Source organism: Suricata suricatta, chromosome 12 (assembly GCF_006229205.1).
Source record: "Suricata suricatta isolate VVHF042 chromosome 12, meerkat_22Aug2017_6uvM2_HiC, whole genome shotgun sequence".
Classification (NCBI taxonomy): domain Eukaryota; kingdom Metazoa; phylum Chordata; class Mammalia; order Carnivora; family Herpestidae; genus Suricata; species Suricata suricatta.
In genome coordinates, this window is record NC_043711.1 from 79,550,336 (window position 1) to 79,566,865 (window position 16,530).

A 16,530-nucleotide genomic window follows, 5' to 3' on the forward strand; every position below is an offset into this window, starting at 1 on the left:
GGAAGAGAACAATACCAAACAGCTGGTCCGGCCCCTACTCTGGGAAAAGCGGCAGAGAAAGGCGGAAGGCAGCGCCCCTGGGGAGAGGTGCAACCACGGCAGGGGCACCTCCTGGCCACACAAAACAAGTCCTGCCCTTGTGGAGGGCTGGGGGGCGTTCCATGCCAGCAGGTTGGGGGAAGGGAGATACGTAGTAACTATGACAGGAAAAAGCGATACACAGTATTTATTTAGTGCTCACCCTCTGCCGCCCCTGCTCTAACTCACTTAATTTTTCACAGGCTGCAAAGGGAGCGGTATTAGTTTCCTCAGTTCACCAAGAGGAAACAGAGGCACAGAGAGGTTCAGCGACTCACCCAAAGTCACACAGCTGGTCCAGCTAGGATTTAAACCAGGAAACACGTAAACAAGGGAATTAAAAAGTCCTCAGTTTCCAGGCTGAGGACTCACATACATTCATCGTGTAAGAGATGGAGTTTACCCCACATACCAGTCAGGACACTGACGCACGGAGAGATTCAGCTGCCCACCCAAAAGCAGAGGCTGGGAAGGCGGCCTTCTGACCCCGGGGCCAGCAGAGATGCTTCTTTACCAGAAGCTATCTATTCAGCTTGCAGTCCATTTCCCAGCCCCAGCCAGAGGCAGATCTAGAACAATCTGCCCCAGGACAGGACAACCCTTCATTGTTGTCACGGCAGCTGAGTCAGGGCCACCCCAGGGCACAACATCCTCCGAGGGGGCCCCCCGGGGGGGGGGGGGGGAAGGGAGGAAGGAGCCAGCTCCCAGCTGCAGCGCCCACCTCCCTGGCCTCACAAGGCTTTCCTCTTCTCTAGAAACAGATGGGACTCCCTGTGTCCTTCCCCGCCTCGCCCCTCTGCCCGGGGTCACTTTACTCATGTTCCAAGCACTAACATGGAATTGGGGGGGCGGGGGTAGAGGTGGAGAGGGAAGGGGAAAGGGAGCTGAAACTTGAGATCCCAGCCTTGGTGGGGGGAGGCTGGAGAGACACAGAGAGACAGACAGAGACAGGAAGAGAGGGTTCACATGCGTTTGGTTTTCCGAAGCAGGCGGCTTGGGGGGTTTGGTGTTCACGTGTGTGCGTGCACGCGTGTGTGCCTGGGTGTGTTTTCTTTCGCACGGGGAGGCCAGGCCTCCACTGGATAATAAATAACTCAGAGGCGAGGCCACGCAGGGAGCGCAGGCCCGGCGCGAGCTGACGGGCAGCAGCAGCGGGCAGGGGTGAGGGGGAAGGAAGGGAGGGGAAGGGGGAAGAATCGAGGTGAGGGGGTGTCTGCGGGCTGGAGCAGAGGCGGTGGGAGGAAGCCAGCCGCTGTGGTATGTGGAGCAAGTATAAATAGCCGCCCGGGCCAGAGCTCGGCCGAGCAGGGGTCTGCCGCTGCGGAGGGCAGGCCTGTCCACCGCTGGCCACGGGGGTGCATTCCGGGCACCGAGCCGGCCGGAGCGCCAGGGGGCTCTGACCCAACACCCCAGCCGCCACCACATCTGCGGATGCTCTCCCGGCCAGCCATGCTGCTGGCCGGCCTCCTCCTGGCTGTGGCCACCGTGACCGTGGCCCAGCGGAGGGGACAGGAGGCGGCCGGGCGCCGCCGGGCACACCGAGTCCAGCACGGCCAGTGCAGCTACACCTTTGTGCTGCCCGAGCCCGAGCCCTGCCCACTGGACCCTGAGGCTTTTGGGGGCTCCAACAGCCTCCAGAGGGACTCGCCAGCAGTGGGAATGAACCTAGGGGACTGGCCAGCCCAGCGGGTGAGACAGCTGGAGAAGGTGCTGGAGAACAACACACAGTGGTTGCAGAAGGTAAGGGCAGGGCTTGCGGGGGTGTCAGGGGGAGGGTCATGGGAGCCTGTCCCCATAGACAGGTGGAGCGTCCTCCCCAGAGGCCGTCCCCCCGCACAAAGGCCAGGCCGATGCAGCCCTGGTCTCCGAAGAGCACCGCTGGGGGTAACGAGGAACAGAGATGGGCAGCGACAGCCCTGACGCCACACAGCAAGACCAGACAGGGTCTGAGCCGGACACCTGGCTCGCTCACAGCCGTTCATTCACTCGTCCAGTAGAGATCCACTGAGCTGTCATCACAGGCCTGGCCCATCCTAGGGGCGAGGCACATAACAGTAAATGGAACCGCATGTCCCCTGCCGGACTGGTGGGAGAAAGAGGCCAGAAAGAGATGAGCCGTAGATATCTGCTATGTCAGATGGTGAAGTAAAATGAAGGAGGAAAGAGGCCAAGGAGTGACGGGGTGACTATTTGAGGTCAGACAATCTGAGAGGGCTTCTCGGAGGAGGTGATGGTTGAACCCAGAGAACAAAGTAAGGTGATGGAGCAGCCTATGCAGGTATCTATGGGGAGGGCGTTTGCTGCCGAGGGACCAGCAAGCACAGAGGCTGTGAGGTGGGAATGCAGTCAGGGTGCCTGGGGAACCGTGAGGACCAGCGCCACTGGAGCAGAGAAGGACGGGAGAAAGGGGTGCGCCAGGAGATCTGAGAGCGGTGGGGAGGCAGGTCGTGTCGGGCCTTGGGAGTCACTGAGAGGACTATGGCTCTTGCTTTGAGACCCCCCTGATTTGCTTTGAACAGAATACACCATAAGGGGCAAGGTGCATGCTGGGAATCAGAAAAGAAGGCAGCTTCACCACCAGGCAAGAGGTGATGGGAGCCTGGAGCGGGACAGGGCTGGGGAGATTCGGATTTATTCTGAAGGGGAAACATCGATCCTGCTGATGAATTGGGTACTGGAAGGCAGAAAGCCAGGACCTAGGGATACCCTCTGCTGTTCTGACCCAAGGCCAAGGCCATTCTTGGGTCTTCAGCCCTCATTCTTTCAGGGAACACTCTCTGAGCACCTGCCGTGTGCCAAGCCCTCCACAAGGCGCCAAGTACAGAGACGAATGAGGCGGGCTTGGCCCTGCACAGGCGTGGGGGCAGGAAGGGTGTCCTGTGGGTCCCAAGATCAGGTGGGCAGGAGCCTCTAAGTGGCAGCAAGTGAGGGAGAGAATGAGCCCCAGGCCCCAGGTGCAGAAGACAGTCCGAGCAGCACACGGGGTAGAAGGAGGTGGACTGCTTCCTAGAGGCTTCCGATGGATTCGACGGTACACGGTGACTGGCCAGCCGCTTCTGCAAGGAGCAGTGCCTTCCTGCTCCTTGGTTACCAAATTATTCAAAGCATGTGTCCAAGCAGCAAACGATGTCCACTCCCCTGATGTGTGCATATTCACCACATAGTTTTGCACACGTACCCCTATTAATGTAATAGGCGCAAGGTATAAAGCAAAATGAATAGGAACCTTCCACTTTCAAACAGATGATACACGAAATCATGTTATCTGAAGTTCTGATAGTTTCCCCTGCTTTCCAAAGGATCGCTCTGAGCGCACCCTGGGTTCACCCATCCCCGAGGCAGAGAGACTGTCCTACCTGTATCTAGCCAGACTGCTTTGTGCGTACTCACATATGCTCTCGTGTGCACCCACACTTAACCTCCTGTCTTATTCCTGCCCTAACCAACCATCTGTCTCCTCAGCCTCCAAATCACCACCTTCTCCTAGTCCCTTGCCCACTTGCCCTCCCTCCCAGTTGCCCTACAACACTGCCAGCTTGCCAATCCCACCTCTAGATCCCTCTTGGGGGAGTTTCTGGCCTCACACGCTGGAGCCAACCCATTGGGAGCTCCATGCTGCTCTGAAATGTGTGTTTTTCTGGTTCCATGAGGGCCATTCCAACCCTCACGTCCTCCTCAAGTCTCTGTTTTTATTGTCCCCCATCCTCACACCAGACCAATGACCCCTTCAATGAGAAACGGGGAAGAGTCACTCTTCACCTGCCTGCCCCACACGTATAGGTTCACCCATGCATCCACCAGTCCCCAGGGCCTTTTTCCAAGTCAGAGGGAGGGGTTTCTCTGTGGGCCAAGACCACTCTTCCTTTCTGGGATGTAGATCCCATCCTCCTGCAGGCCCTGAACCTCCCAAGCCAGCTCTCCCCTTCTCTACTCCCCGCTCCGTGCTTAGTTCCATAGAAGTATCTCCCATGGGGGAAAAAATGGAGAAGGACGAGTAGAGGAAACTAGCCTCTTATCCAACCAACATTATCTGACTTCTGGCCTGGGTCTCAGAAGTCTATACACTCTGCCTCCACTTCCTCACATCCCATTTGCTTCTTCCCCCAGAAGTCACCTCCCACATGCCACCTCCCACATCCAATGGCCACAGGTCAGTCTTCATCATACTTGATCTCCTGACAAATTCTATGTTGCTGACCAGCACATAGACTTCCAGAGACTGTCCTTCCAGAGACTGTCGCCATAAGCAAGTCCTCATCCACAAAACATGCCCCCTCTGACCTACTCCCTACCCCTTTCCCTACCATACCCCACTCTGGACCAGCCACCTCATCTCCTACCCAGGCGGCCATCCTGGCAGCCACCCTGGGCTCCCTATTTCCACCCTTGGCCCCCACAGTTCATTCATTTAGCAGACAGAGGGATCCTAAGTTAGCTCCTGTTTCTCCTCTGTTTCAAACTATCCTGGGCCTCCCATCTCTTTGGAATAAAAGCAAAAGTCCTTAGTCCCTGGAACACTCCTCTCCCAGATGCCCACATGGCTCACCCCACCTCCCTCAGGTCCCTCCTTAAGTGTCACTCCTTAAAATATTAAAAAAAATTTTTTTTAGTGTTTAATTATTTCTGAGAGGCAGAGAGACAGAGCATGAGTAGGGGAGGGGCAGAGAGAGAGGGAGACATAGAAACCAAAGCGGGCTCCAGACTCTGAGCTATCAGCATAGAGCCCGATGCGAGGCTCGAACTCAGAAACCACGAGATCATGACCTGAGCCGAAGTCGGATGCTTAACCAACTGAGCCACCCAGGTGCCCCAAATGTCACCTCTTTAGAGAGGTCCTCCTTTTCCTACCCCATTTAAAACAACCACCCTCCCTCTGCCACTCTGTATTCCCTCAACCCGGCTTCGGTTTTCTCTCTTAGCACGTATCACTACCCATTCTCAGAGCATTTCTGTTGGCCTGTGCACTCCAGGGGGGCAAAGATCACACCTGCTTTGTTCACTACTGGGTTCCTGGAGCCGGAACGCTGCCTGACGCAGCACAGGTGCTCCATGCACGTCCTCGGGATGAGCACATGCGTGAACGTCCCCGAGTCCCTCCCCCACCCCGAGAGGCCAGTGTTTTGCAGGACTCTGTCCCTCTACCTCCTTTCACATGTCAGGGCAGGGCCCCCAGGGCTGCCCCTGCCACTCCTGCAGCAGTACCATTTCCCACCTGCCCCACAGTGCTGCCAAATTGGCATCTGATGGGTTCCTGAGCCCCAGATCCATGACCTTGACCCTGCAGATGTCTCCCCTCTGAGAGCCCATAGTGCCTCAACTCTGACACTGCCAGACACTCAGCTCTTCCCTCCCTGCCCACCTGTCTCTGTTTAAGGCCTTCATGGCCGCCTTCCCCCCAGACAGCAGGTCCCGCCCACCCTGTGGCCTCTGCTTCTCTCTTCGTGGTGCGTCCTCCACTCCCCAGCTGCCTCCCTTCCCCCTCTGGCCTCATCGCCTCCCTCTGGCTTCTCTACCCCAAGCCTCACCCTCTCATCCACCCTTGACTCCCCGGGTTGCCTGGTACTCAGGCATCACAGGCTGAGCCAAAGGAAGGATTCAAACTAGTGGCTTTCAGGTCAGAAGGTAACCCAGCCCACCTCCTTAACATGGCATCTTGTCCTCTCCAGATGTTCCTAGGGCACCATGGGGCAAACAGCACTGTCACAGGAGTCAGGCTGACCTGAGTTCCCATCCCCTTCTGGTATTTACTTGCCACATGGTTGTGGATGAGCATGCCTCAGTTTCCCCATCTGCAAAATGGGAACATGTCGGGGGATGGCTGGGATGACCACTGAGACCGCTCCCACGCTGCTGTCAGCCTGCTGCCTGACTGGAACTCATGTTTCGGGAGGCGTGGGGTAGCCCCCCTGCACCCGGATGCCATGGACCAATGGGCTTTTATTTAACTCACTGCATCTCCAGTTTGAGCCCTGTATTTCGGGGTGAGGGCAGCAGGGTGAGGGCAGAGCACCTGGAGACAAGTCAGTCTGATAGTCCCCGTCCAATAACCTGGGGGCTGGGAATGTCACTGGGTCCCCAGTCCTGCCTGGCCTCTGCTGAGGTCCAAGCAGGTGCCTGCCCTGCTCTGCCATTTCCTGGGTAAGGGCTCTTCGGGGTGAATGCCCCCTTCATGCCCCTTGGGCAGGGCATATCTCAGAGTCTTTGAAACTCAGCGCCCTCTTCTTGGCTTCTGCGATAATATCCCAGAAGAGGAAAGAAAACGAGTTTCAAACTATTCTGATCTGAAGCGTCCTTATTACCACTGTGGCCATTAAGGATTACTGGGGATGAGTGGAGAGGACCGGCTTCCCCAGATCGAGTGCTCGGCCAGATTCCAATCAGCCAGGTGGTCGCAGAGGAGACCTTCCTTGCCACAAGCGGCCAGTGGCCAGCACTGCTCAGCGCGAGCCCTGACTCCTGCCCCTGTCCCCTCAGCACAGGTGTGGAGACAGGCCAGGGAGGGGGAAGGGACATGCTAGAGTCGCCCAGCAGTGACAGCCAGCCCAGACTCTGAAAACTCCAGGTCCTTTCTGCTGACTCTGGAGGGTCTCAGGGACACGAGGGAGGCAAGATCGGAGAGACAGCGGCTTGTTCTCTGGTCAGGATTCCCGAATCCCAGACACCCACCGCCTTCTCCCAGCACGGAGTTGGCCAGCTGGCCGGTGTCCTCCTAAACTCAGAGTGCAGGGGGCAGGGAGGTGGGGGCGCGGGAAGATCTGTTCCCTCTCCCCTTTCCTCATCTGTCCCCCCAGTACCCTACCACTCTCCCTCCTTCTTCTCTTCTTCCCTTCCTCCACCTCTCTCCCCTCCTCTCCTTCCCCCTCCCCCTGGAAAGCCTCTGCACTAATGACTCCCGTCTGGAGGTCTGGAGTCTGCTATCTGTGGGCTGCACATCGGCTCCTGGCTCTGCTCCACCCCCTCATCTGGGCGGAAAGCTGCAGCCAAGACTGTCGAGGGGGTGGGTGGACTGGCGGACAGAGCCAGCTGAGGGGCAGGCTCCCCCAGCAGGCCGGGCAGCCCAGTGGCCTCCTGGGTCCACTGCCTGGGTGACCCGGTGCTGGCCCTGCACTCAGGGCCTCGCCTGTGCAATGAGAGTTTGCTGTGGGCTTCAGAGCAGCAGAACTGGGAGAGCATCTGCCCACAGCAGGTGCCCCGTGCCCAGTGACAGCTACTGTCACCCCGTGAGTGGTGGCCCCGGTGTCGGCCAGGAGGTGCTCTCCTCCGCCTTCTCCCATGCAGGGCCCATTCTACAGATGAGGGGAAGGAAACCCAGCCCACACCCGGCACCCAAGTGCAGCCCAGCTTCAAACCTCCAAAACGTGGTCCCTTCCACCCTCTCTCCTGCGCCAGCGACAGTCGGCCTCTCTGCCCATCTCCCCATGTGTCTCTGCGTCTCCCTTTCTGTCTCTGGGTCTCTCTGCCTCTTGTGGGTCTCTCTCCTGGGACTCTCATGGTGGCCCTGACACTGTCTCTAACTCTGAGTGTGTCTCTGCTGCTCTGTGACTCTCTCTCCTGTCTGGTGGCATGTCCCCGAGGTCTCTCCCTGTCTGTCCCCCTAACCCCCCACCCCCCGGACTGGCTAGCCCTCCCATCTCTACCTCCCTGGGTGTCCACACACACTGTCCCCTCCAGAGGACCCAGGATACACAAGCCGGATGCCCAGAGCCCACCGCCCAGCCAGGGTGCTCAGCTGGGGCCTCTTTCTCTTCCCTTTTTGCACCCAAGGCCAAGCGAGGAGGGGTGAGGGGCTGGATAGGATGCTCTCAACCTGGCCCTGCCCCCAGCCTCTGCTGCTCGCTCCAGGCCCCTGACGCCAGGCCTCAGAACAGCTCAAGCCTCAGCCCAGCGGTCCCGGGGGGGCCTGCCCAGCTGGATGTGGGTCAAAAGCACACCCAGTGGAGCACAGCGTGGGGTCCTGGCCCAGCCCAGGACCCTCCCAAACCGGCTCAGGACTCCCAGCTACCCCAGTCTCCCCAGGCTGCCCGTAAATTCTTGGCATTTTCAGCCTTTGGTTATCCAAACAAGAAATGAATCTCAGTTGCCGAACAGAATGTCTTGGGGTTTGATTTCCTAACCTCGCCGCTGGCTGCTTTCTAAGCAGCTGGGGTTGGAGGAGGGGAGGAGAGAGTGAGGAGAATAGCATCTGCCTCTTGGAGAAATGGGGTTCTTTTTCTGAGAAGGGAGCCTAGAAATGGCTGGCACAGATGCCCTTGACCTAGGGACGACCCAGGGAGCCCCAGGGGCAGCTCCCTCCCCCCCAGGGACAGGCTTATTTGTTTAAACACCTCCACTGGGCTATCCTGTAGGGGCAGGGCTCTGCAGTCCTGGCTCTTTCTTCCTCGGCCCCACAGCTCAGCTGGGCTGGGAGCTACCAGACCCTCTCCTTGTCTCCCAGGGCAGGATATGTGAGACAACAGAACGCAGGTCTGCCCCCTAAGTCTGCACCTCCACCCAGCATTTGCTTAACCTCAGAGTCAGCTCTGAAATTTCTGGAATGGACCAGAGTCGGGAGGAGGGGGTCATGTCCCAGCCGTGCCACTGACCAGCTGTGGGACCCGGGGGACGCCACCTGCATCAACTGGCTCCTCTGTAAAGCAGAACTCAGAACACTCGCTGCCTCCTAGAGAGAGGGTAGGATGAAAGAAAGCTAACAGGAATTTCAGGCCGGCACTTATTAAACACTTACTGTGTGCCAGACACCGTCCTCCATGCCTTGTGGGAATCACTTCATTTCATCGTCACAGTGAGCCTCGGAAGCAAGACTGTTTGCCCCTTGGAGCCCACCTGACTCCACTGCATCCCAGGGGTTCTGAGGCTTGGTGGCCATGTTGTCCCAATCACTTGGCTGCTCCGTTTTCTTATCTGAGAAATGAGGGAAGTGATAGAAGCCACTTTGCAGGGTAGGATGATTCGATGAGTTCGTGCCTGTGTGGTGCTGGGCACGGCGTCCGGCAGCAAGGAGACAGGTGAGGGTCAGAGAGTGATGGCAGACTTGGGACACAGCACAGCAAGGGACTCTGATATGAAGTCAGCTTCAGAATCTGACAGCAGCTTCTCCACACCTTGCCTTGTATGAGTCCCTTTGCCTCCTGCCCCGAGCCTCAGTTTCCTCATCTGCAAAATAGGGATCATGAAAACAATGACCTTGGAGGAAGACAAAATAGGGCAAAGCATGCAGAGACGTGGGGGGGTCTGTGGGTGAAGGGATGCCCACAGACCCTTGAAGCTGAGCGGAAAACTACCTCCCCCCTCCCCCATCCCCTACAGAGGAGCAGAGCCCCTCCTGTCTCCAGTCCATCACACCTGGGTCTCTCCCGATGTTTGGTGCAAATGCTGCGAAACAGGGAAGTGTGTGAAGACACCGACAGGGAACAAATCACTGGTTTTCCCAGTTCCCTGATCATCTCCCAGTTAATGTCCTTGCAATTTGTTCTAAATATTTTATTATTTTTAAAATTTTGCCTTATTTTTTAAAGTTTCTTTATTTATTTTGAGAGAGTGAGAAAGCACAAGCATGAGCAGGAGCAAGGAGATGGTGGAGGGGCAGAGAGAGAGAGAATCCCAAGCAGGCTCCATGCTTTCAGGGCAGCGTCTGATGTGGGGCTCGAACTCACAAACCTCGAGATCATGACCTTAGCAGAAACCCAAGAGTCAGACGCTTAACCGACTAAGCCACCTAGGCTTAGTTCTATGCATTTTTTATTTTTATTGAAATGTTTTGGAAGTATGAAAAGATAGAAATAAATCAAATAAAATTCCTTGCTCCCACAACCTAGCTTAAGAAACAAAACCTTACCAATACCATTTCACTCTTGCCCCTCTCCTGCTTCTCTCCCCCGCAATGAGAGAGAGCTATTCTGAGTTGAGGGTTGGTAATCTCTTACCCATGTCTATCCTATATAACATATATATATGTTTCCTATATAAATGGGGTCACGCCGTCTACATCTCTCTGCAATTTACTTTTGTTCACCTAATCTTTTAAAAAAATTTTTTTAATGTTTATTTATTTTTCAAAGAGAGAGAGAGAGACAGAGCACAGGTAGGGGAGGGGCAGAGAGAGAGAGCGAGACACAGAATCTGACAGCTCAGAGTCCGACATGGGGCTCGAACTCACCAACTATGAGATCATTACCTGAGCCGAAGTCAGACGCTTAACTGCCTGAGCCACCCAGGCACCCAATTCACTCCATCTTACAGCTGTGAGATTAGTAGCTCTGCCAATGTGGGAAAGGCCTGAGCCTCAGCTTTTCCATCTGTAAATTGGGGCCAATGGTATGCTCATGCCTGGGTTTGCCGTGAGGCCCAAAGGACAAGGGCACGGCAAGGTCTGTGCGTGCACCTGATGCTGCTTCGGCTCCCGGGGAAGTAGGAGGTGCCGTTTGTTTCTTCTTTCATCTGGGGTGAACTGCTGCTCTAGCTAATACCCAAAGCCTTTCTCTGCACCAGGCCTGGATACGCATGTCCTGCAAACATCAGTCCATTAAACTCACAACATCCTAAAAGGCGAGGACTGTTACAATCCGCTTTTGTTATGGGGAAACTGAGGCCCAGAGAGTCCACGTAGCTAAGATTGAACCCAGGCAGGCGTGGGGTCCAGACCTCACACTTAACTACCACCTGCACTGCCTCTCTATGGCCCTTCCCCATGTTACAGATGGCTCCCCTAACCCTGGGCACGGGGAAGGACTCAACTACATTCATCCCAGAGCCAGCAGGGGGTTAAATCGGAACTCAGGGTTCCTGAAGTCCAGCTGAAGGCCTCTTGTGTCTCCTCCGCTGTGGCAACATGACACACTGTGTGTCATGGACCTCGTGAAAATTGAATGTGTCCTTAAGTTATGGCATTCTGGGGTGGCATCCAGGCATATGTGCACAGGCGCGCATGTGCACACACACACACACACACACACACACACACACGTGAGAACAGTCATTTCTCCATCACCCCTTCCACCGATGTGTATTGAGAACTTGCTGTGCTAGGCAACGTGCCAGAACTGAGAATTCAGCAGTAAGCAGGGGAGACTCACTCCCTCCCCTCCAAGAGCAGCGGAAGAGAGACACCAACCTAGCAATTTCTCATGTGTAATGATCAACCATGATGCGCACTGTGAGGAAGGCCCCACCTGTTCTAGGGATAGATAATGGGGGAAAAGGAAAAGCATTCCTGGCATAGGGAACAGCAAGTGCAGAGGCCCTGGGGGAGAAAGAACAAGGTGATTTGGAGGAAGTGAAAAGCGTTCCTTGTGGCTGAAGTGTAGACAGCAGGAGAGTGTGGCCAAGCTGAGGCTGGGGTGCTTATCAGGGGCCCAACCAGACCCTGCTCTCAGGGATCTTGGGTGCTGGGAACCAGTGTAACCACTTCTCTGCTCTGTGCCCAGTGACGGGTTCTCCACAATGGGCAGTGGCCATGAACCTCTGCACCTGCTCCTCCCCTTCTTGCCTGACCCTGATCCCATCTCTGTCACCCTGTTTTCAGGGTCAGACCCAAAGGTGCAAGATGCGTGAGTGGCAAGAGCTCAGCCATTGGATTCAAATTCTTCCTTTACCAGCTGTGGGTAGTGCTTGGCTCCTCCAGGCCTCAGTCTACCCCATTGTCCAGTGGGGAACAATCACCCTTTTCCTCCTGACTGCTAGAAATCAGACAAGAATAGAGTCGTGCAGGCGAGGCCTCACTCCATCTAGAATGGGTGTGGCTCTGTTCCCCATGGTCGAGCTGGGTTGGGAGGCAGGTGGGGTGCTGTCAAATGAGCAGCCAAGGACACTTTGCAGAAGTGTGGCCTGGTCGACCTGCTCCCACACAGCCTGGGTTTGCCCATGACACACTGCCTGTGTCCTTGGATGAGCTGCTTACCCACTCTGTGCTTCATCTGTAAAATGGGCTGATAACAGTTCCTACCACATAAAGTGGCAACAAAGATTTAATATGCAGGGGGCGGGGCGCCTGGGGAGCTCAGTCCGTTAAACCTTCGACTTCGGCTCAGGTCATGATCTCATGGTTGTGGGTTCAAGCCCCACATTGGGCTCTAGGCTGACAGTTCAGAGCCTGGAGCCTGTTTCGGATTCTGTGTCTCCCTCTCTCTGCCCCTGCCATGCTCATGCTCTGTATCTCTGTCTCAAAAATAAATGACATTAAGACAATAATAATAATAATATGCAGGGGGGTTAGAACAGCACCTAGCCCGTCATAGGTGTTGAATACACATTTGCCCAGCAAAGTGGACACACCACCCTGTTCCGTGTAAGGGCTGGCGCACCGGTGGGGGAAAGGTGTGCAATCATGAGAAACACACTTCTTTTCTCTCAATTAACTTCTCCATGTCTACACAGGGGAGAATAAGGAGGACTCATCAAATAGGCCCCCATGTTAGACGAACCTTCCAAGATCAAAGTTAAGACACAGACAATTATGAAAGGATAGTGGGGCCTTAGAAGGCTGAAGGCCCTGGGAGCCTATTCACATCCGTTCAGACAGAAAATGCGAGCCTAGCTCCTCCTCTCTCTGTTCCCTGCATTTATCATCTTCCTTGGGGCTTCTTTGCCTTGGACAGACACCAGCCACCCCGCCCCAACACACACACACAAACCCCTCTCATACAAGGTGAAGCTCAGAGACTAAGACAGCTGCAAATATTCCACAAATAACAGTGCACCTACTATGTGCCAGGCACTGTGCTAGGCCCTAGGGCGACGCCAGCAAACAGGGAGGAAAATCCCAGGCCCTGGAAAGCACAGATTCCAGCTCTTGCTTCCTTCATGCCCCCTGCCCCTCTGCCAAAAAGAAACAAAGAGCTCCCCCCCTCCCTTTTTCAAGGAGGCCACTGAGGCCGGAGAAGCTCCATCCCTGGCATAGAAAGGAAGGGGCGGAGCTGGGGCCGAACTGGTGCCTGACTCAGAGTGCGAGGCCCCGACTAGACTCGGGGGCTGCAGCTGGAAGTTCGGGGAAGTCTGGCCTGTGCCGGGAATCAGGGGGCCAAGCTAAGAGCTGAGCAGCACACCCCTCCACAACAGCCCGCACGTCCCTGACACGCTCCACCCCTGGCTCCCCGCCAGCTCGCTCGGCTCTCTCTGAGCTCTGACTCAGAAGAAGAGCGATAGAGGGGAAAACAACCAGGAAGTCTGGGCCTGGCTGCTCAGAACCTCGGGGTCAGGGCCTGTGCGGGCCTGGGGGAGGGGGGTGCTGGGAGGGGCTGGGCCAAGGCAGAGGAGGAAAGGCCAACCCTTAGCCATCGGGCTCAGGGCTACAAAGTCAGCCCTCTTGTAAAGATGGGGAAACTGAGGCATGGGGATGATGTGGCAGGGATGTGATGTGCCTAGGCAGGGGTGGTGGAGAGGGGGCAGGACCTGGACCAAGAGGGTCTGGCCTCTGAACCTCCACAAAAGTAGTGCATGTCTTATCTATTGTGGCATAAAATCTCCCCAGAACACTTAGCGGCTTGAAATAACCACAAACAATTATGATCTCTCAGTTTCCAAGAGTCCAGAATTCAGGAGCAGCTTAGCAAGGTAGCTCCGACTCGGGCTCTCTTGTGAGGCTGGACTTGGACCTCAGCTGGGGTCGTCTGTAGGCTGCACTGGGGGTAAAGGTCTGCCCCCCGGTGACCCCCTGCCAGGGCTGGTAGGTGGGTGCTGGCTAGAGGGGGGAGGAGGGTAGGAGGATCCCCGATGGGCCCCTCTGCAGGGCTGCCTGAAGGTCCTCGGGACATGGCAGCCAGTTCCTCTCAAGCAAGGGGGCCAAGAGGGGGCAAAGCCGAGACCAAAACACGATGATGTGGCTGTGAAAGTCACACTCCAACATTCCTACGATGTGCCAGTCACGGCGGCCAGGCTCAGTCCAGTGAGGGATGGACTAGCGTGGCATGCGTACCAGGAGCTGGGATCCTTGGGGCTGTCTTGGGGTCTGGCTGACTCAAGGCACCCACTGGGTGGTGAAGGGTAGGGTCTCCCAAGTTCCACGCCGGCCTCTGTGGCGCTCGCAAGCTGTGTGACGTGGGCAACAGGCTCAGCTTCTCTGTGCTCCTTTTCCTCATCTGTAAAATGGGGATGGTGAGAGAGCCAAGGACGAAATGGGCTATACTGGTAAGGCCTTCAAGGCCATGCCCCTTGGAGACTTGGCAGCTGCGCAGAGCCTGGCCCACCCCTCCAGCAGGAGTGGAGCCTGCTCTCTCCCCGGGGCCAGGTACGGGCCCATCTGAGCAAGTCTGCTGAGTGGATGGATGAGTGCTGGGATCGTGTCACCGTCACTTCTAGAACATTCTCCCGAAGACACCCCTGTTTCAACGAATACTTACTGAGTGCCTGTTGTGTGCCTGGGACCCCTTGAGGCCGGGAGAGAGTGGCTGGGAACGCGGCAGGCCTGCCTTCCTGGGGCTGATACTTGGCAGAAAACGGGGGTGATTTCAGAAGGGTAAAGGGCTGTGAAAAAACAACAACAACACCCCGGGCAGTCACAGTGGGAGGAGCAGGGGGCTTGGTGTTAACCTTCCATGAGGTGGCCTGGAACGCATCTCAGGGGAGGTGACATTTGTGGGGAGGCCCAATAATCAGAAAGAGGCTGACGAGGTGGTCCTGATTTCAGGGGTGTGGACGTGAGTGGGGAGGATTCCAGGAGGTGTCTCTGGCTCCTGTGGCCCCAGCAGCAGCCCCCAGGGCCCCTCCCTTCAAACCAGTGTGGAAACCACAGACACGTCAGGAGGGCACACACCCTCGAACTAGAAAGTTCTGCGTCAAGGGGTTTGTCCCTGACGCAACCTTGCAGAAGAGCTAACGGACAGGCGGGCGAGGATATTCCCAGCAGCCCTGGTCTGATGACAAAAACTTGGAAATGACAGCTGTTGGGGACCCGCTGAGCAAACAGAGTGGCCACAGACAGAATCCTGTGTGGCTGTTAAATCAGCGAGGCAGGCCTGTCTGGATGAATGTGGAGCAACTTCCAACGTTTACACTAAGCGAGAAAAAGCAAGGCGCAGAATGGCGAGCGGACCTTCTCTTAGTCCAAAGCAGGGGTGATGTGAGCCTGCAGGGCACGTGCAGGGCACATGCTCACATTTCCCTGGAAGTGAACCCAGCGTAGTGGCCTGTGGGGACAGGCTCCGGGCAGGTCCGGGAGGTTGGTTAGCAGCCACATTTTTTGAAACCGTGGATTTTCAAACAGGGGGCTCACATCTCATCACCCATTCCAAGAAAAAAATTTAATTACAAAAATTTACATTTAAATTGAAACGCGCACACAAAGCTGTCAGAGGTCTGTTCTTCCAGATTGCCACAGGGCTAGCTACCCTGGACCACCAGCCTCTGGGTGCAGCCTCCTATACAAATCGGTTTCCGGATTGGGGCTTCGGTTGCCCCAGAGGGGAAGCAGGGCTGGCGGTGTGGTCCGGCAGGTCTTTTGAGCTCCCACATCCCTCCTGCCCAGGCCTGGGTCCCTGGTGGGGGGGGGGGGGTGATGCTTTCCCCTTCATCGTCAGGCCAGGCTCTATCTCTCCCACCCTGCAGGTTCAGCCTGGCTCGCTTCGCTCTCATTCCCACCTCACCTCCAAAGCAGCCGGGTTTGGACCCTGCCCTATGGAACAGTCTTGCCTGTTTCCAAAGCAAAGACTTTTTTTTTTCCCCTCCTGAAAAGGAATTTACCGTAAAGCCTGGACTCTAAGTGACAGCAGAGTTTTGAGCAGATGGTGCTGTGACCTGGCTTAAGCATATGAGGCTCTCTCTGGCCGCTGCGTGGGGCTTAGACCAGGCTGGGGAGCATGCGCAGAAGCTGAGGGCACAGCAGGGTAGGGAGGGGACGGGGCAGGGGAAGGCAGGCAGGAGTGAGATGATGGAGGTCAGGGAGGTTTGATGGGTGGAAGTGATGGGAAGGAGGGGGAGGGGAAGTGGTCAGATTCTGCACGTGACCACAGATTGGATGTGGGGGAGGGGTGGCGAAGCAGGTTTCCAAGGGGCTGGGCCCCAGCCACTAGAAGGCTGAAGGGTGGTGTTCGCTCAGAGATGAAATCAGTTAGCCAAAGTCACGGAGCTCGGAGCTGGGGAGCAGAGACCAGAAACCGTGCTCCCCACTGCCTGGCTACAGTTTCATGGGGTTGTTTTGGGGAGAGTCCCTGGCCTTTCTGTACCTTAACACACACCCCAGCTCATGGGAACTCCTGGTTCTCCTTCAGTCTGGTTCAGGCACAAGCGTGGGCAGGGGACCCAGAAACTCAGCCAACAGGCAGCAGCCAACACCAGGGTTCACCTGGGCTCATTCGTCTCTGGGCTCACTGGCTGGAAGGCTGGAACCCAGGCCTGTGCCGAGTGAGGGGGACACAGCTGCCACTTACTTAGCTCCTGCCCTGCCCCTCCTGTGCCCACTGGACCTGACCTGCTGGCCTCCAGAATCAGCGACTGGGTAGGAATCTAAGATCTGCCAGCTTG

General features: G+C 56.4%; 1 protein-coding gene across 2 annotated transcripts in view; it reads left to right on the forward strand.

The window, feature by feature from the left end:
- Nucleotides 1-1,340: 1,340 nt before the first annotated feature.
- Nucleotides 1,341-16,530, forward strand: part of ANGPT4 (angiopoietin 4) — a 41,570-nt gene continuing 26,380 nt past the window's right edge. For both annotated transcript variants that reach the window (XM_029917035.1, XM_029917036.1), the window contains exon 1: nucleotides 1,341-1,818. In XM_029917035.1, coding sequence (XP_029772895.1) covers nucleotides 1,510-1,818 — 309 coding nt within the window. In that variant the 5' untranslated portion in view covers nucleotides 1,341-1,509. The remainder of the gene's footprint in view (nucleotides 1,819-16,530) is intronic.